Genomic DNA, 20737 nt, shown 5'->3' on the forward strand with positions numbered 1-20737 from the left:
TAAATGTCTTCTTGATTTTCATTTCTTACTGATTTCATTTCATCTCCCACCTCCACCCCCCAACAAATCCACACATTAAATCCCTGGTGGAAGTTTGTCCTATTCTGAAAAAAATTTTTGTGACCCTCTTTCCGCAGAAAAATCAAAAATCCAGTCTCTGGCCCACAAAAATCCCATAAAAATAGTGCCCTTGGTGGGGGGGGGTGTTAAATAACCTTGAAACTAAATCACATGGGAACAGTTTTTCTGCCATTTTTGTTTGTTTGTTTGTTTTGTTTTGTGTTGAGGGGTAGGAGAGAGAAGCAGAGAGAAAGAGAGAAGGAATCCTAAACAAGCTCCACGTCCAGCATGGAGGCCGATACTGGGCTCAATCTCACGACCCTGAGATCATGACCTCAGCCAAAATTAAGAGTTGGTCACTTAACCAACTGAGCCACCCAGGTGCCAGTTTTTGAGAGAGAAGAGGGTGGGTGCTGATGACAGCTGGAATTTTAGTCTGCTTTCAGTGCAGCTCTGTCTTTGCTAATCACTAAAACAAAGTACAAAGTCGGAAGGAAGCAAAATGTGCTCTGTACACAGGATGTTAGCTCTTGGTAGAAACCAGTAAAGTGGATTTTGGAAATTAGAATAATGCATTGAAAGTCTTGTTAGCATTCTAATAATTTCCTTATTGCTCTTCCCGCACTAAATTAGAGTGTTATGGGAATGTTTTGGCAATTGCTCTGAAAGATTGAAAAAAAAAAATCACTGTGCACATGTCTTTTATTCCATGTTGTAGAACTTATTTCAAGGTCTTCCTTTTGCTCTTCTCTTTCTCTCCAACTTAAACTTAGTGAAAACACCAGTGTAATGGCAGACAACATTCCTTTTGGAACTTCTTTCTTACTCTGAGTCTTAGGTTTTTGCATAGTACTGTTTTATGTATTTTACTATACAAAACATTGAAAGGAAACTTAAAGCGTCAGTGTACGGATAGTTGGCATCCTTGTGGGTGAGATAAGGGGACTCCAAATATGTTTTACTGTTGTAGTCCCAAAAAAACAATATCTACTCTTTGACTTAGTTTGAATTAAAAATTCAGTTTACCAGGGCGCCTGGGTGGCTCAGTGGGTTAAAGCTTCTGCCTTCAGCTCAGGTCATGATCCCAGGGTCCTGGGATCAAGCCCCGCATGGGCCTCTCTGCTCAACAGGGAGCCTGCTTCTTCCTCTCTCTCTGCCTGCCTCTCTGCCTACTTGTGATCTCTGTCTGTCAAATAAATAAATAAAATCTTTAAAAAAAAATTCAGTTTACCAAATATTTTTGAGCTGTTGTTACATAGATGTAAAGGGCTTATATCATAATTTCTGTCCTTCAGAGTTTATTTTAATTTTTTTTATTTTTAAAGATTATTTATTTATTTATTTGACAGAGATCAAATAATGGTGTCTCATATATACCAAGTATAGCAAACCCAGGCCTCCCCCTGTAAGTAGCTATATTCTTTTTTTTTTTTTTTAATTTTTAATTTTTTTTAAACATAGGCTCCATGCCCAATGTGGGGCTTGAACTCATGACCCTGAGATCAGGAATCACTTGTACTACTGATTGGGCCAGTCAGGTACTCTAGCTATTTTTTTTTTTTTTTGAGGGGAATAAAAAGGCCCTTGGTTCTTTATTGGGCCATGAGAAGTGCCTCCACTGTAAGATGGCACAGGCTCCACATAGCGCCTTGATGTGCTGTAGAAAATAGGAAGTTTCTCCAAGCCTCATCCATGTTCTGCCATCTCTTGATAATGAAATGGAGATGTGATAGGAATCATCACCCTTCACTTTTATTTTTTTTAAAGATTTTATTTATTTATTTGACAGACAGAGATTACAAGTAGACAGAGAGGCAGGCAGAGAGGGGGAGCGGGGAAGTAGGCTCCCTGCTGAGCAGAGAGCCCATATGAGGCTCCATCCCAGGACTCTGAGACCATGACCTGAGCCAAAGGCAAAGTCTCAACCCACTGAACCACTCAGGTGCCCTGTCCTTCAGAGTTTAAAATCTAATGTGAAAGTAAAGGTTTCTGGACATAAAATTATTATAAAAGCAAAGAAGATTGTATTTGATAAAGGATTAAGCTAATTATAATCAGCAACTGAGTGTATTAAAGTCCTCTCTAGTTATTAGAAGCATAATGACAGCCCATGTCCTTACTATGTGCCAGGTACTCTTCTGAATATCTTTACCTGTATTATTTTATTTTTAATCCTGACATTAACCCCTCAAAGCAGGTACTATAAGAATCACCTTTTTACAAATGAGGAAATTGAGGCACAGGTAAGTTAAGTAATTTACCCCAGATCACACAGATCACACATTGAGTAAATGGTAGAGCTGGGATAGAATCAGTGCCAAATTATAGCATCATTTTTTATGAAATTCCATTACATAAACATTAATTCCTTCAAAATGATATCTGAACTAGCTTCAGTGTGGCACTTGTGGTCTTGGTGCTCATGTAAAACACTTTTGGCTGTAGAAAATATATTTATCCATCTGTACAAAGTCTTTTACATTTAGTCTTAGTCATTGACCTGGAGCTTTGTAGTCACTAAAAAGAGGAAGGGCCAAAATTTCATTTTAGAAAAACTGTTCACTTTACATAACAACTGCATTTTGAAATTTAATCTGAACTCAACTAACTTCTGTGAATCTGAGGAAGTTATTTTGATCACCTCTGCTAAAAAAACAGATGCTGCATCCAAACTAAGCTTCTCCTTGGATAAATTAAGAAAACAATTACCCAAGTATTCCAGAGAGAAATGTCTTTAGTCCCTTGATGCTCCAAGGGTTATTAAAGTTTTACCTGCAGATAACCAAGACTTCCAGAAGTTACAAGTCATTTACCTCATTCACTGCAGCTAAGAGAGGCCTGTGCTGCTGCCTCATAGGATTATTTCTTGCTGCATTTAACATGCATTAACAAGCATTTGGAAAGAGTTGAATTTCTCCTGGAAAGCTGAGTTGGTTTCTTAAGATCCTATTTTTTTAAAAAAAGCAAAAAACAAAAAAACAAAACAAAGCAAAAACCCTTGTATTTTTTTTTTCTAATCCAGGTTTTAGATCTGCCTTCTCAAAGGCTTTCTTCAGGAGCAAGTTTTACCAAGTCATTGAGTCCTTTTTTATTGGACACAAAAATGTAAGGATTAGAGCACAAAGAAGAGGGCAGTATTTTTTTTCTTTCCTTATTTAAAACTGGCTATATTTTTCCCGTACTTTTTAATTGTGCTGTAAGTGTGTCTCTGTTTTCCTCTGGCAGCCAGTGCTTCCATCATTCCCTGTTATTTATGGTAGAACTTAACTTTCTAATGCTAAAATAAAGGGAGGATGTGAGGGGGAAGTTGGGGAGAAGACTCTTAGTTTAAACTTTCTCCATCACAGAAATTTTATTTTGGTACTATTAACATTATTTAACATCCAGATGAGCAACCTCTCTCTGAGGAAGTTTACAGAAAGAACAACCAGATTCCAGACAATTAAACTTTATTACTCTGCCTGAAACATTAAGTAGTGGTTTAGGAAAATGGTTTTTCATCTCCTCTCCTCTTGATGTTTATTGGTTATTGTGTGGGAGAGGACCTGTTTGTCCAACGAGCATATTGCCGGTGAACTTGGTCATGCTAGGTCCCTGTTGCACTTGGTTATATTTATTCTTGTCCCCCTCACCCCTCTCCCTCCCTACTTACCTCCCCATCTCTTCCCTAGGTCCTCATCTTTTTCCTCCTCCCCATCTCTCCCTACCCCTGCTTATCTCTCCAGCTCTTTCAGAACCCTTACCTACTCCCTCCCAAGTGCCCAACTGTCTCTTCTCCCCCATTCCCAGGCATTCCTCTCCCTTCTCTCCTCCTCCCTCTCCCCCTTCTCTCACAACCTTCTCTCTTTCCCTGTCTTCCCTTTCTTCCAGCCTTCTCCCCTTCTGTCTCCTTATTCCTCCTCTACCTCCTCTTCTCTCTCCTCCACTCCATAGTCACAGTGATCTGTAATTCTGTATCCTCCAGGATCAGATCTTGACTTCTCTGAGGCAAAGGGGATAAATTTTGCCTGCTCTGATTAATTTGATGTTATAGACCAAAAAAAGTCCTCTAGATGGCACAGGAACATCCTCCTCCCCTACACATCAAATAATTGGCTGGTATATATTTTTTTCAAGACCAGAAAGATATATACCCACCAAAATGTAAATGTTCTTTATTTGTTGATTGCGGAAATTTGGGCAATTTTTATGTTCTTTGTGCTTCCATGTTTTTCATATTGTCTATAGTGTGTCTATTATAAATGCCGTTTTTTTTTTAAATCAAATCAGTCTTTTCTGCTTGACCTCCCTCAGATCCTTATATAATGAAAAGAAAAACAAAACAAAATGAAGAATCAGATTTGACGCTTTTGCGAGTATGAATTTGGTTTGCTATTTTGATGTTTAATTTTCCAGATCATTTTAACTGTCAAAACCGTGGCCCCTTGGATTGCAGCATGAAGCCTTCAAGAATTGACGTTATTGGGCGTCTGGGTGGCTCAGTGGGTTAAGCCTCCTGCCTTCGCCTCAGGTCATGTTCTCAGGGTCCTTGGATCAAGCCCTGCATCAGGCTCTCTGCTCAGCAGGGAGCCTGCTTCCCTCCACCCCCTGCCCACCGCCTGCCTACTTGTGATCACTCTGTCCGTCAAATAAATAAAATCTTAAAAAATAAAGATTTGGCATTATCATAGCACATGATGGATATTAAATACAGTCTCACAAGTTAGGCTTAACTCAAAAGTTCTATAGGACGACTGCTGCCTTTCTCTGCTCTCCCAAAAATTTAGTTCATGTTTTTTTTTGCAATCTTCTATACTGAGGGTGTTCAGTGTAAATGGACTTGGTGATTTGTACACAGATTTGGTTTCAGCACTGTTACCAGTTTTAGGGGTTAGAGGGAACTGGTATTGGTGAGCTGCCATTCTATTTTTGTTAGGTCTCATTATTGGCCCTTGTTTACTGCCCTTAGTACTGTTGATTATAAAAGGCATAAAATTCATGCCGTACTAGACTGTGATATCATCTCTGTTACAGTTAAATGTTAAAATTCCAAGTTCAGATTCAAGTTTGACCAAAAGAAAAACTTCCAGACTATTTCATTCTCATTGGCTAACTGAGGTGTGGGAGTTAAACATAAGATTAGATGGACTGTTAGAGAGAAAGTTATGCATTTCCTAGCTGTAGTGTGCTCATTTAAGAAAGGGTTAAATGGTGTAGTTCGTGAATGGTTTTCTAGCTGCAGGGGTTTTTGAAAAGAGATCTAGGAATTATGCAGTTAATTGAATTCTTCAGGCATGGACTTACGGTCATTGAAAACGTGAGTGAGCAAAATTCTCTTGCTTTGCTCCTAGGTATAGTTCATACAGTGTCTTAGAAGTCCTGAATTCTTTTTTCTTTTTAAGAATTGTATGCCTATTTATGCAGGTTGAACATTTTATATGATAAATATGACAGTTTAAGAGTTTACACAGTGTATTTGTTCTCTTGCCTTGCCTCTCTCCCTGTTTGGTTTGTTTCTTTTGGTTTTTTTTTTTTTTTTTTTTTTCGTTTTCTTCTTACTTCCTCACTTCCCCAAGTCTGCATTACTGATGCTTTTTCCCGTTTTCCCCCATCTTGTGAGCAAAGTTTTAACAGTACGTAGGAAGTTAACTGCCTGGAGTCTTTTAAATATAAGTAACACGCAACCAGTAATAAGCTGTCGGTTGTTTTTTTGCTGCCTGCAAAGAAACATAAACACAGCGCTCATTTCTGGCAGGTTTTTACTGTCAGAGTTTCTCCTATTATATTTATCTTACAATTTGCCAGGGGGTGAAGTTATTAAGTTTTAGCAGCAGCCATCGATCAAGTTCACAAGTTAACACGATAAAGGCTCTGTGCCGCTCCGATCCGGGGAAATGATGATCCTCACTCGGTAATTAACTAAATGAGAAAGTTAAATCTTACTTGAGAGCTGGGAGAGATGAAAGAGAGGTGTTTGTCAGTTTCTCAGTGGAAATTAGAAGCAGTTTTCTGCAATTCCCTAAGCTGCTGCTCTGTCATATTTTACATAAGCTCTGGGAAAACGTCTTGTAATTAGTGCTGTCATGGAGGATTTTTTTTTTGCTGAAGGATGTTGGAATAATTCATTAGATTATCAAGAAAGGCTTGTGTCCTGAAATGATTAGCGCAGTGAAATTTAAACCATTAACGATAACAAGTTTAGAGCTTGCTGCAGTGCAGAGGCACCCAGGGTATGTCTGTGCCTATTTCAATCATTTCTTATAATTAAACATTGTGTCCTTCCCCCCTCCCCCATCAGTAAGACCCATCCAAAAATCCTTTTAAGGTGGCACTGCCTACATCAGTGGGTTTACCAGCCTTGGAGGTGTGTGTAGTTAGTAGCTATAATAATGCAGCAGTAAATTAAACTGCTGTGAGTTTTTGGTTTAGAACAAAAGAACCTATTGGCCTGGAAGCTATGAAGTTGCATGAGGGAACCCACTACAGAAACAAGAGCTCCAGTTTTGAAGTCTAGCAGTGTTAAGTGACTATCTTATCTCTTGAACTGCCCCAGAAACCTGGAAATAATCAAAATGGCTTTGTTTTGATTTTGATGAATTTTTTATATGGCTTTTCCTATAATTAGTAAGTTTAAAAAAAAGAAAAGAAAAGAAAAGATTGGCAAGTGTCCAGTCTTTAAGTAATCATGTATACTGGGATATTTGTGCGTTTGTTTTTAGTGAGTTTTATTTGAAAGAATTGAAGTGATTGCAGGCTTTTTCTTCTTGGTTATTAGAAACCAGTCAGATTCATAATGTGAACTTTCCTTCTGCTGACAAATCTGCCCCTTCCTGTCTTCCATGTTCACTAATCAGATCTGACATATTTATGAGTTCACCTAATATGTAATCATATTTAGTAGAAGCTGTTAAAATATTAATATAATAATCCCACTGAGAAATGTGATGCTTACTTTCGTTGAAATGTATGTCCCATTCTATATGTAGGGCCACCATTTTCTTTTCATTTGCACTCTCACTTCACCTTCCCCACCACCCCCCTCAAAAGAGAAGGGAACAACAGACTACTTCTTTGGTTGCTGAAAGTTATAGCGGTTTTTTAACTGAAAATTAGAACAATAAAAGCTATGATCCCACTTTTTTTTTTATAGATTTATTTATTTATTTGACAGACAGAGATCACAAGTAGGCAGAGAGGCAGGCAGAGAGAGGAGGAGGAAGCAGGCTCCCCGCTGAGCGGAGAGCCCTATGCGGGGCTCGATCCCAGGACCCTGAGATCATGACCTGAGCCGAAGGCAGAGGCTTTAACCCACTGAGCCACCCAGGTGCCCCTATGATCCCACTTTGAACACTCATTACCTCTCATTCTGCATGCTGAATTTGTGGCCAGATCCTTTCTTTAATCCTTTAAAATTCTTAGATTGAAATCCTTTAAAATTCTTAAAAAGAAAAAAGAATTCAGGACTTCTAAGACACTGTATGAAGTTCAAGTTTTTCTTGAAATCCTCTGTTAAATAAAAGATACCCAGATGCCAATGGGCCCTAACCCTTCTGGGTTCCTTTTTGTTTCTGTCCTAGTTCTTTGGGATCTCTAGAGCTGTTCTGGATCTCCCTGCTATCACCATGTCCTCATCCCTCTGTGTGCTTGCTTATCTCTTTTGGTCCTAATCAAAATGCAGACAACACTGTTTCCATTCAATGTTGAACTTCATAAGAGATATTTTTGCCAAGAAATCAAGGAAAAACAAAAAAACTTTAAAGACAGTGCTTTTGAATTTGTATTTAACTAAAACCTGGCAACAGCCAATAAAGAGTAAAGACCTTTAAAAAATCCTTTCTTTTCCCCCTCAGAGCTCTTGAATGTTTTACCCTTTTTTTTCTGGCCGCAGGAACAAGAACCCTGGTTCTGTCACCTTCAGGTTAATAACCAGATTAAACATTTGAAGGACCAGCCCTATTGAAGAAGTCAATTATTATATTGAAATAAATGTGTGTTATAACCCAAACTTAGAATTCTCAGCAGGTCCTCCTTCCTCTAGTGAGGATAAAATACCTTTCTTCCAAATACTTCCTAATCCAGCTCTTCTAATCTTGGCCATGATCTCCTCTTGCCTGGATTATTTTATCCACTTGCTAATTGGTCCTCCTCTGTTCATGCAACTTGTTCTTGTTATCCCCTCACTGTTCTCTACATGGCAGCTAGTATAAATATTTCTAAAGGATTAAATCAGATGATGTCATACTTGACTCATTCAGAACCTCCAGGGGTTTTCCTTTACACTTCAGATGAAATCCAATCTCCCTACTGTGGCCCAGAAGGCCTTTGTGATCTGGCCCCAGGCCACCTCACTAACCTCATTTCCTGACATTCACTCTGGGCCAGCCATACTAGCCTTCTTTCTGTCTTTCATTTGAACACACACCTTTGACTCCTTCGTATCTGGGGGCCTATTCCCAGATATTCACAAGACTGACCCTCGTTATTCAGATCTCAGCTCTAGTGTTAACTCCTTTGCATCATTTCATGACCACCTCAGTTACAGTAGGCTGTGCTATTCCCTCCCTTTTTAATGTTACCTTATTTTGTTTTCTTGACAATATTTATTGGTTTCTGAAGTTAACGTATTTATTATATATTCTCTCCCTACTCCTCCCTAGAGAAGGTAAAGAAGCTGTGGTGCTACAATTTCTCCAGCACCTAGAAAAGTGCCCAGAGAAGTAACTCAATAAATGGTTGTTGGTTGACTGATAACTCTAAGGTTCCAGCCTTAGTCCAAGTTCTTGTTTTATCCCTCCTAGGCTGCAGCCTTATCCCCATTACAACCCTTGCCCATTTTATTCTTAGACTCATTCCTCAGCTTAATCATTATGTCCCCTTTCTCCTGCTATGGGTTTCAATGCCCGAGTCTTTCCTCAAAGCCCTTTTTTAAAAGTTTTTATTTTATTTTATTTTAATAATCCAGTGTTCATCACAGCAAGTGCACTCCTTAATCCCCATTAACTATATCAAGCTCCCCTTCTCAAAGCCCTTCTTAAAGCCAAACAGAATCCTTAAATATCATAAATATTACTCTATCTAGCCCTTACAGCCCCAGTTCCAAAGGGTGTCCTATGTCTGGAACATTTTTCTTTCTCTGCTCAACCCACACCCTTCCCTGTGATTAAAAGCAGGGTTTGATTGCCAGCTAGAAACATCTATCATCATTTCACCATCAAGTTCATCCAGTCCATACTGCATCTTCCAACCTGTACTCAATACAGTTAGCAAAGTGAGCTCACTTGATACTGCAGTGGTGATGGTTAGGCTGGTTAATGTCTATATTTTCCCTCCTGGCTCAGCTTCAAAGGAATTCATGGTAATTTTGAAAGTGGTGCTTGTAATATTTTTCAGGGGTGGTAGGTGGGAAATGTTAGCCTTTAGCCTTTGAGGACTAAGCTGAGGAGAGTCATATAAATGCTTAAGTCCTTTCATTTTATGTGCCTGTCATCTGACAGCTTCTTTCTTCCTTTCTTTCTTTTGGAACTGTTCGTTGTAAACAGAAAAGCAGAAGATCTGTGCAGTTAGTGTTACCATTAAACTGAGGTTGTTTGTCAGCTTTCCTAGACATTTGAGCAGTAGTGGTTGAGTCATCAAGCTTTTGTTGGGAAAGCCAAATCAATTCTATTGCCACCAGTAACCATTACCCTTTCTCCCATACACTCTAATATACAACCTTTTGATTTTTTAATAATTGAACTTTTCACTGTGCCCTTGTGGATTTTCAGAGGTTCTCAAATTGAAATTTTGCTACTTTTACTTCAGCCATTAGTAGAAAAATCTGTATGAGAGAATGATAGAGGGAAGAGGCTTGATAACAAAGACCTTTATCTCTGAGCGCTCTATAAATGTAATATCTTAGTTACAAATGAAACTAATATTGCAGTAACATTTATCCTTAGGAATACTCTATCCTTGGAAGTTTCAATTTTATTAAAATATAATTTACATACAATAAAATACACCCATTTTAAGTATATAATTTGATGAATTTTGGCAAATATATACAGACAGCTGTGTAACAGTCAAGCTGTAGAACACGTTTATTGCCCCAGAAACTTCCCTTGCACCCTTAACCCCAGTCAGTCCCATCCCCACATCCAGCTCCAGTCAGCCACTGATCTGTTTTTATCATTACAAATTAGATTGTTGTTCCTAGAGTTTCATATAAGTAGAGTCGTAAAGTATGAGTTTTGGTATCTGACTTCTTTTGTTCAGCATGTGTCTGAGATTCATACACATGATTTGTTATCTGTGGTTCATTCCTTTTATTGCTGAGTACTGTTCCATTTTACAGATAGGTTTCAGTTTGCTTTTCAACTTTTGGTGGACATTGAGTTTTTTTTTTCAGCTTGGGACTATTATGAACATATATGTACAAGTATTTGTGTAAAGATGTTTTCATTTTGTAGGGGAGGTAAATGCCTAGCAGCAGAGTTGTTGGGTCATATGATAAGTATGTATTCAGTTTTTTAAGAAACTGTGCCCTGTGTTCTAAAGTAGTTGTATCTTTAACCATTATTGCCAGCAATGTATGAGAGTCCAAGTTGCTCTTCATCCTTGCCAGTATGTTCAGTCTTTTTCATCTTAGCCATTCTCATAAGTGTATAGTAGTATCTCATTGTGATTGTTTTTAAAAAATTTTATTTATTTATTCGACAGAGAGAGAGATCACAAGTAGGCAGAGAGGCAGGCAGAGAGAGAGGGGGAAGCAGGTTTCCCACCAAGCAGAGAGCCCTATGGAGGGCTCGATCCCAGGACCCTGAGACCATGATCTGAGCCAAAGGCAGAGGCTGAACCCACTGAGCCTCCCAGATGCCCCTCTCCTTGTGATTTTAATTTGCATTTCCCTAGTGACTCATGATGTTGAATATCTTTCCATGAGCTTATTGGCCATCCATGATTCTTTTCTTGTGAAATGTCTATTCAGATCTTTGGTTCATTAAAAAGAAAAAAATGAAACAAAACAAAAAAAAACTAGGGTTATTTGTTTTCTTATTATCGAGTTTTAAGAGTTCTTTATATATACTAGATATAAGTCCTTTGTCAAAAATATGTATTGCAAATGTTTTCTCCCAGTTTGTGGTTTGTATTTTTATTTTAACTTTTTCTTTTTTAGAAATCAGAAGTTTAAATTTTTGCCACATGCTAACTTATCATTTATCTATTTTTTCCTTAAAAAAAAAAGTCTGTGCTCTTGTGCCCTGTGTAAAAGATGTTTGCCTGCCTCAAGAGTACCAATATTTTCTTCTATGCTTGCTTCTAGACATTCTGTGTTAGCTCCTACACATAAGTCCAGAATCCACCTAAGTTAATTTTTGTACATGGTTGATAGTAAAGAACAAAGTCTGTTGTTTCTGTATGGGTATCCAGACGTTTCAGCATCATCTTTTGAAAGGATTATATTTTCCTTATTGGATTATCTTGGCACCTTTCTCAAAAATCAGCTGGCCATATGGAAGCCTCTTTGTGGAGTCTGTATTCTGTTTCATCGATCTACATGTTTGTCCTTACAGCAAGGTCACACTATCTTGATTACTATTGCTTTATTGTTAAGTCTTGAAATTCAGTCATGTGAGTCTTCCATCTTTGTTTTTATTTTGTAAGATCGCTTGACTAATGTTTAGGTCCTTTGCATTTCCACTCAAATTTTAGAATCTGCTTGTTTGTTTGCTTGCTGGAATTTCATTGCTACTACATTGACGCTTATCAATGGATCGATTGGAAAGATGAACATCTTAACCATATTCAGTCCCATTTGTGAACATAGTCTCTCTCTCCATTTATTGAAGTCTTTTAAAATTTCCCTCAGCACTGTTTTGTTGTTTTTAGTTTTACAGGTATTAACACATATGTTGTTACATTTATCCCTAAGTATTACATTTTTTAAATGCTACTGTACATTGTATAGGTAGGCAGTTTTAAAAAGTACATATATATATATATATATATATATATTTTTTTTTTTTTTTTTTTTAATGAAATAAATAAAGTGCTTACCCTTGGTGGGGCTAGTGACCCAACAAAAGGAGCACAAGGCAGGGGTTATAAGGCTCATGGTTATCTGCTTCTTGATCTAGGCTCTAGTTATACTCTGAAAATTCATCAAGCTGTACACTTGAGATTATGCAGTTCCATGTACATTTGCGGCAATGAAAATTTAAAAAATATATATTACACAGTGAGAAAGAAGGATGTGTTTTCAAAAGGAGAAGGAAAGGCCAACTCCAGCGGTGTCAGAAGTTCATCAAGAGAGTTGGTTTATTGAGCGTTTTCCTGTGTGCCAGGTGGTGAGCTGAGCATGATTTTCTTAGATTATTTTATTTGATCCTCACAAAAACCCAGTGGAATATATCCTATAATTTGGCGGCTGAGGGAAGCAGAGACTCAGGAGGGGAAAAAATCAAGTTGTTTATGCCATGACACACAGCTAGTAAATTGAGGGGCTAGAATTTGACACCAGGTCTTTGTATTGTAGGACCAAAGCTCTTAATGCAGTGTGGTGTAGTAGTTAAGAGTAACTCATTCAAAGTGATGATGGCTGAGATGTATGTCTTTCTACCTCACAAGGAAATACTCTGTTTTGGGGGTGGTAACTAAAATGCAGTGCCCACTGGTGTAGCCTAGACAGTTGGGAAATTCATGAACTCTCAGTTTATACTTCATTTCTAATAGCCAAATGGTTTAGGTCACATTTGTGATTTGATCATTGGAAATATAAGAAAGTCCTTGGGGAGCCTGGGTGGTTCAGTTGGTTGGCCATCAGTATTTGGCTCTGGTTGTGATCTAAGGGTCCTGGGATCGAGTCCTGCATCTGGCTCCCTGCTCAGTGGGGAGCCTGCTTCTTTCTCCCTCTCCCTCTGTGATCTCTCTCACTCTCATTTTCTCTCAAATTTTAAAAAAAAATTTTAAAGTATATGTATATATACTTATATACATATATACCGAACTTTAACTCCTGCAGTGGAATAATCAAACTTGTGAAATCCTTAGGCATTTTTATCTGTTACTAGTCTGATAACTACTGAACAAAGCATGACTCCCTGTGATTATAGAAACATCTGGTTTGTTGAAGGTTATAAATAGAATCATTTCATTACCATTGCAGACTGTTGTTCTCTGTTACTGGCATTTCTGGAAAACAATACCCTGGGTAGCATCCAATTCCAGTCCATTTCTACCTTTTAAAAGACAAAAGGACAAATGATGGAGTGGGAGGTTTGGGTTGTTGAGGTGAGAAGTGGCATTTGGTCAAGCTTGTACACCCACCCATTCCTTAGCTCACTAAATCTTACTCCATATTTCACAAGTTTTCCTTTTCTGAAATGCAAACAAATAACCTACACAAAAGGCAGCTCTGAAATCCCCCAAGGCCTGGTCCAACAAGGTTCTTATTAATCATTTTTAGTCTCTCTCATAGACAAGAGTGGCACTTGTGCTAGAAAACATCCAGCTCCATACACCAGGACTTGTTTCTTACAGGTGTTAGCTTTTTGTGTGTAAACAAAACGGCTAATACCATTCTTGAAAATATACTTTCAGATATCTATCAGGAGTCATTTGTAAAGAAACCTGTGTGCAGGATTTAACGTTTAGAAATTAAGCCGGACTATGCCTCAGATAGCAGAAGTTGATTATACAAATATGATAGCTTTAGGGCACATTCAGCATGTCCAGGCAGGTATGAGCTCCATAGTAACATTGGCCTCCCTGCCAGATTGGGATTGCCTCAGACAAATATGCCAAAGATCTATCAGATTACTTTGAAAAGTACCAGTTGTACAGCTTTGTGATTACCCTCTAAAGAAAGCCAACTTTTTTCAGAGTAGCAAAAGTTTGTTGATTTCTGAATCTTCTCCAAGTGTCCCCACCTTCAAATTTGCACATGATCCTTGTATTCTTTTTTTTTTTTCCTCATACCCAGTCTGTCAGCAAATCCAGTTTGCTCTGCCTTCAAAATACACATTGAGTCCCAATTATTTCTTACCACCTCTACAGCTACCACTTAAGTCCAAAAGATTATTCTCTTCCATGGACTACTGTGAAGTTGTCTCTTAATTAGTCTCCTTATTTCCATTTATGTCCCCTATAACCTGTTCTTCACACAGTAGTAATCCTTTTAGGAGGTGTCAGATCATGTTATTCTCGGGCTTCTAGGTGATTCTCCATGTGACCTTTCTCTCTGCATAGCTTCCCATCTTCCCAACTTCCCTCTCTAGGAGGGTAGCCTGAATCTCTTACAGGGTGGCTCAAGGCTCTAAGAAGAAGTAAGCAGAAGCTGTGTGGGCTTAGGAGTCCTAGAATGTCACTTTCTCCCCATTCTGTCAGCCAAAGCCCAGATTCAAAAGCTAAGATAAACTCTACCTTTTCATGGGAGGAATGGCATTCGTGTTCAGGCAGGGATGGAATTGTCCCAAGCCATCACTGGAGATTAGCTGTCACCACATAAATGAGATGGATGATCTGGCTTGGACTACTCCAACTATACTCTCCACCCTGGGCCTCTTACCTGTTCCTTGAAGGTGTCAGAGAGACTGCCACCCAGGACCTTTGCCCTCAAATTCCCTTTGCCCTAGATGTTTCTTCCCTTGTGTAACAAAATGTCTAGTTCCCACATTTCCTTCATGTCTCAGTTTAAATGTCATCTTTTTGGAGAAGCTATCTCTGACCCCTCAGACTTAAATAACTATATTAGTTTGTGTGTGTGTGTGTGTGTGTGTGTGTGTGTGTGTGTGTGTGTGTTGCGACGTAACAAATTAGGTTAAAATGGCACCCATTCATCAGCTCACAGTTTTCTAGGTCAGAATTCTGGCACAGCATGGCTCGGGTTCCTTAGCTCCTAATATCACAAGACTGAAGTGAAGATGCTGACCAGGCTGAGTTCACATCTGGAGGCTCTGAGGGAAAATTCTCTTCTCAGATCATTGTTGTCAGAATACAGTACCTTGCCTTTGTAGGCTTGAGGTCCCCATTTCCTTTCTGGTTGTCACCTGGGAGCTCAGTCAGCTCCCAGAGGCTGACCACATCCTTTTACATGTGGTCCCCCTTCTTCTTCCGCAACCAATTAGAGCGAACTCTCTGCTTTTAAAGGGCTCATTTGATAGGTCAGACCCATTACAGTAATCTCCCCATCTTAAGGCCAGCCGATTTGGCACCTTAAATCAAAGCAGTACCTATGTGTTTGTTTGAATACCTGAGGGAAGATATGTGTACACCACGAGCCGAGAATCTTGGGGTCAACCATCTTGGAATTGTGCCTACTACAATAACATGTAGTTTTTTCCTATTCCCTTATTTTTCTTAATAGCACTATCTACCTTATATTTTCTGTTTGTTTATGGTTTTATCATGCTGTACACACTGTAGCATAAGTGCCTGATGATAGAGACTGCTATTTTTGTTCAGTGTTGTATTCCTAGCACTTAGGAGAGTGTTTGACACATTGTAGGTGCTCAGTTGATACTTACTGAATGAACTAATAAATAAAAAGATTTTATGGCATGTAATTTTGATTTCTTTTTTAGAAGGAAAAGGTTAGATTGAGCATATAAATGTTACAGTTAAGCTTTATCTCCAAAGGTACTAGAGTCTCAAATTATTCATCAGCCTTTCTTTGCACGGAAGGTTTCTTGACTGTTAAAAAATAAATTGTAATTGTATAAATGCCCAGTAACTGGTGTATACAAGAAAAAACAAATTAGCTTTTTTGCTTGCTAGTAATAATAACTTAGCATGCTTTCAGCTTTCAGTTTTCAACTGTAGATCTCCAAATAATATCTTCCTGTGAACTTTTAGAAATGGATGCCTAGTTGTCCAGCATTGTTCCTGATTTACCAACTTACGGTGGTCTTTGTGTGGCTTTCCGTGTAATTGTTCACAAATATCCAGTTAATAATGAGTAACAGCGTGAGCTCCAACATATAGACTTAACAAAGCATGCCAGATCAGAAAAGTATCTATTTCCCTCCTTTTCAATACTTACTGTTTATGTTTCTTTTTAATCCACTCCTTCTACAGACAAAACTTGCCAATGGCACTTCCAGTATGATTGTGCCCAAGCAACGAAAGCTCTCAGCAAGCTATGAGAAGGAAAAAGAACTGTGTGTCAAATATTTTGAGCAGTGGTCAGAGTCCGATCAAGTGGAATTTGTGGAACATCTTATATCCCAAATGTGTCATTACCAACATGGGCACATAAACTCGTATCTTAAACCTATGTTGCAGAGGGATTTCATAACTGCTCTGCCAGGTATGTCTACGGGTACTTGTGCGCTATTAATTTGCCTGGAAGATATGTTACAATGGTAGTGGAACTGGAGTTTCATCTCTCTTTTTAAAAGTCTTTATTGGCTTGATTTTTATAAACTGAGTCCTTTAATCGTACCTTCTTGGGGGCATAAATACCCAAAATCACTCTCTGGAAATAGAGACTCCTCTTTCCCCTGTCTTCTCTGTATCTCATGCCCTTCTAATCATCCTGTTCTTACCTACTGAGAGATGCAAATAAAATATTTTCCGAGGTATTACCTTGATAATGTATCTTAGTTTTTAAGATATTGCTAACTTATGTACTTGGATTTCTATGGGAATTTATCAACAGAATATTTAAATTATAGGACTGAATAAGAAGCATTTTTAATTGAGTATTTTAGAAAGAAAAGTATCTCAGGAGTCTTATGACATTAAATATGTAAACTCCCGGCTTTGCAGTCTCACTGTTTGCAGACTGCAAAGAGCTCTCAAAAACTATATATATATAAATATATATATTTAAATACACACACCTGCACATATACACTTAAAATATTTTTTTTCAAGGGAGGATGATGTGGTTTTACTGAATGCTCAATGTGATCCTAGGACACTATGTAGACATCAGTATTGGGGGCAAATACTATCTCAAGAAAACATAAGATTGTCCTCTTTGTTAAAAGTTTATTTTAGAAGAAAATATAGTGCAGGGGTGCCTGGGTGGCTCAGTCAGATTAAGTGTCTGATTCTTGATTTTGGCTCAGGTCATGATCTCAGGGTCAGGTCAGGAGATCAAGCCCTGCCTTGTGCTCAATTCTCTCTCTTCCTCTCCATTTCTTCCTCCCTCACACTAGCACTCTTTCTCTCTAAAAAAAAAAAGAAAGAAAGAAAGAAAGAAAATAGAGTACAAAAGATGAGTGAATCTATAAAATATCATATCTTGTTTTTTTTTTTAATTTTTCCAGTTTCCTGATTATAGAAGTTAAAGGAATTTTAGGAAATTCAAAACAGTTTAAAATGTAAAAATGAAATTTCCCAGAACCCCACCATTCAGAGAGAGCTGTTAATATGCTATTAATATTTTGGCCTTACTATTTAACTAATAGCTAATATGCTATTAATATTTGGCCTTACTATTTTTTCTAGTTATGTATATTTCCTTCTAAAGCTGGGATCATAGTGTTTGTAACATTTTCTCTCACTGTGTTTTCTTAATGTATTTTCCTATGTGTTCTTTTAAAACATAATTATTTATAGTATTATATATTCTTTAAGATGGCCAAAACACATATTATTTAACACCTTTTTGGAACATATAGGTAGTTTAAAATGTTTTTCCTATTATAAACTTTGCTGTGGTGGACATTCTTACTAATCTTTTGGGCATCCTAGGAAAAAACAAAAGAAGTGGGTTTCTTACATTAAAGAATTATGAACATTTTCAAGGTTTTTAATACTTGTGCCAAACTGTTGTCTATGAAAAATATACCAACCCTCTGTAAAACTGTGTATTACTTCTTTGCTTAATCTTTGCCAATTATCTTTTTGGAAATTTGTTTTTCCAAAATTGGAATTTAAATCCCCCTTTAAAACAAAAGAAATACCTATTTATAGCTTAGAAATAACCATTTTAAAGCTAAATTTGTACCTATATGTTTTGTTAAATAGAATAGACTTCTGCCCCTTCTTCACTCATTGGATTTTGTTTTAGCCATAGGCAAACAGTTTTCATTGTGTGAACAATCTGTGTGTACCTCATTACTGTGCTCTCCCCAATTACCAAGACATGCCACTATCTCAAGCATATACCACTAAGAATTGAACAGGAGTTGATTAGACCTGTGTATCCTTTGCCTAATCCTGTTCCCTGGTGTGTATCTGCTGACCATTTTCTAAGATATTAAATCATCAGTCTAATGTTTTATGGCCATTTTAACTTATAAACCTACGCCATCTGGCTACATTTAGTAAACCAAACTACTTCAAAAAATGCCTATAATCCATTAATGTAATGGGTTTGTTTGGAGTGTTAGGTGAAATTACTTCCGAAGACTTACTGTAGGGACATAGTGAAAGATCAGGAACAATTTGATGATAGCCATTAAAAACACAGGAATGGATTTTGGAAACTTCTGATGGCATAGAAAGTTTCAATTTAAACATGCAGGAACTGTACCATCACTGTTTTTTGCATGAAGAACTAATTATTATATCTTTAATTGGCTTATAGTCATTTTCCTTTAATAAGAATTAGGTGATGGATGCCTCCATCTGCTTATGCTTAAATATGAACATGTGATGCCAGCCAAACAAAATCCATTTAATGCCTTCTTTTCCAAATCTGCTGAAAAATGTGACTGATATCCATACAATTTTATAATTAGAATAATGTTTAAGCACATTTGGATTGTTGCTAATGGCATCCAAGTGTGTCTTTGTGTGCTTCAAGGGAAAGGCACAAAATGAAATGTGGTATTCTCTTTCCTATTTGTTAAGTTTGTGCCTCAGGGAGTCAGAGTATGAAGGAATCCTTCTGCACTATTTAAGTCTTTAGCAAACCTCTGATATGTAACCTGAAAGAGAAGTAACTGTGAATGTGTTTGTCTCACTTGTGAATTAGAACAGCAGCCAAAAGCTTTATTAGTATGATCATCCTATTTTATAGGATCTATTCCTCTGAGGCCTCAGTTACAGATTTGGGTGGTAGAGTATTTTAATTGGGAAGCCCATCCAGTTTAGTCAGCCTAAGATCTACTTCCACTGTTTTCCTCTATACATCCTACAAAATGGTCTCTGAAATGCTAACCAAGTTATTTATTGGTCTGGGGTGTTTTTTGTTTTTGTTTTTGTTTGTTTGTTTTTGTTTTTGTTTGGTCAACTGTCATTTAGGTTTTATAGCAGCAACTACTCTCAAATGTAGTTTTTTTGAACATCTGAAATTAAAGTCATACTTGAACTTAAACATACCTCTCTGTCTTTCCTCTCGGGATGTTCCTATTACCAGTCTGTATTTCCTTCTTCTCTTCTTTCTACATGCCCAAAATTCTATAACCCAGCACATTCTGACTTAGTGCCTCTCCCCCAGTACATTTAAAGGATATTTCTTTTACTGAACAGCTTTGGAACTGCAGCAGTAATAGAGAGAGAATGAGAAATGGACCTAATATAGAGATTTGGGGGGGTCTGAATCACAGACTTTGAGATGCCATCCATAGAACATCCCCTAGTGCTGAAATCCATATAGATAGATGGAATTGTTTTTCTGGAATCCTTTTTATTTTTAATGTCTTGGGTTTGCTGGTTGTTAGCTTTAACTTCCTTATCTAAAGGAAGATGGAAAATATTGTTCATTTCTGTAACCTTATGGAAAAATTATTGACACTCATTTTACCCAAGTTTCTGTTTGAAAAAGAAACTGGACCACACTAGGGACAATGATGTACCTTCGGAGCAGAATGAATGCTATTCTGTTTTCAAGGACCTTTTGTAAAAAATCATTCACCACCTATATTCTTCTTCTTTGCCTGCACCCCCCTCCCCCAACAGCTCGGGGTTTGGATCACATTGCTGAGAACATTCTGTCATACCTGGATGCCAAATCACTATGTGCTGCTGAACTTGTATGTAAGGAATGGTACCGAGTGACATCTGATGGCATGTTATGGAAGAAGCTCATCGAGAGGATGGTCAGGACAGATTCTCTGTGGCGAGGCCTGGCAGAACGAAGAGGGTGGTAAGCCTTTTAACTTTCTTACTATTACAGATGAACTTCAGGACCTGGCCCTTCAGAATCTTTGGAATAACACTGGGAACTAGTGAGACTACTTATCATTAATACGTGATTTAGCTGGTTTATAGTACACAATATAAAATAGTTGTACATGTACTTAGGCATTTTTCTTCTGGCCAATCACTGATAAATGACATCATAATGTGTTAATACAGCTTTACAAAAAAATTAATAAAAACTGACTTCCGTTGAGAGCATCCTGTTCTCTGGGCAGAAACTAGTGTCCTGACAAAGGGCTGAGAGGCAGTTTGTAAGACAGATGACTTTAAATCACACAGAAGCCATCAGATGCCTGAAATAATCCTGAACAAATAAGTATTTTCTCCTTCGGAAGATTTCTTGTCTTTAATCCATGCCTGTGGTGTTTTCTCACCTTTGTAATCAAAATTATTTTTACACTCAACTAGAATAAGAACTCTAGTCATCAGAAGGAGTGAAATGTGGGATCTAGAGTATATCACTTTTTCTTCATAAGATCCATATTTTCTCAAGATTGTACTGCTTACTCCCAAATTCCTTAAGGCATTATATAATTAGCAGCCTAAGAGACTTCACCAATTTTGTTGTTCTTTTAACATACAGGTACCATTTCATTAGAACTTGCAGAAGATACCTTCTGTA

The 20737-nt window shown here is 37.7% G+C and overlaps 1 protein-coding gene across 4 annotated transcripts in view; it reads left to right on the plus strand.

The window, feature by feature from the left end:
- BTRC (beta-transducin repeat containing E3 ubiquitin protein ligase) overlaps positions 1-20737 on the plus strand; it is a 181898-nt gene that overhangs the window by 138474 nt on the left and 22687 nt on the right. For all 4 annotated transcript variants that reach the window (XM_046027159.1, XM_046027160.1, XM_046027162.1 and 1 more), the window contains 2 exons: positions 16093-16324; positions 19873-20059. In XM_046027159.1, coding sequence (XP_045883115.1) covers positions 16093-16324; positions 19873-20059 — 419 coding nt within the window. The remainder of the gene's footprint in view (positions 1-16092; positions 16325-19872; positions 20060-20737) is intronic.

This window comes from Meles meles, chromosome 13 (genome assembly GCF_922984935.1).
Source record: "Meles meles chromosome 13, mMelMel3.1 paternal haplotype, whole genome shotgun sequence".
In the NCBI taxonomy this organism is placed as follows: domain Eukaryota; kingdom Metazoa; phylum Chordata; class Mammalia; order Carnivora; family Mustelidae; genus Meles; species Meles meles.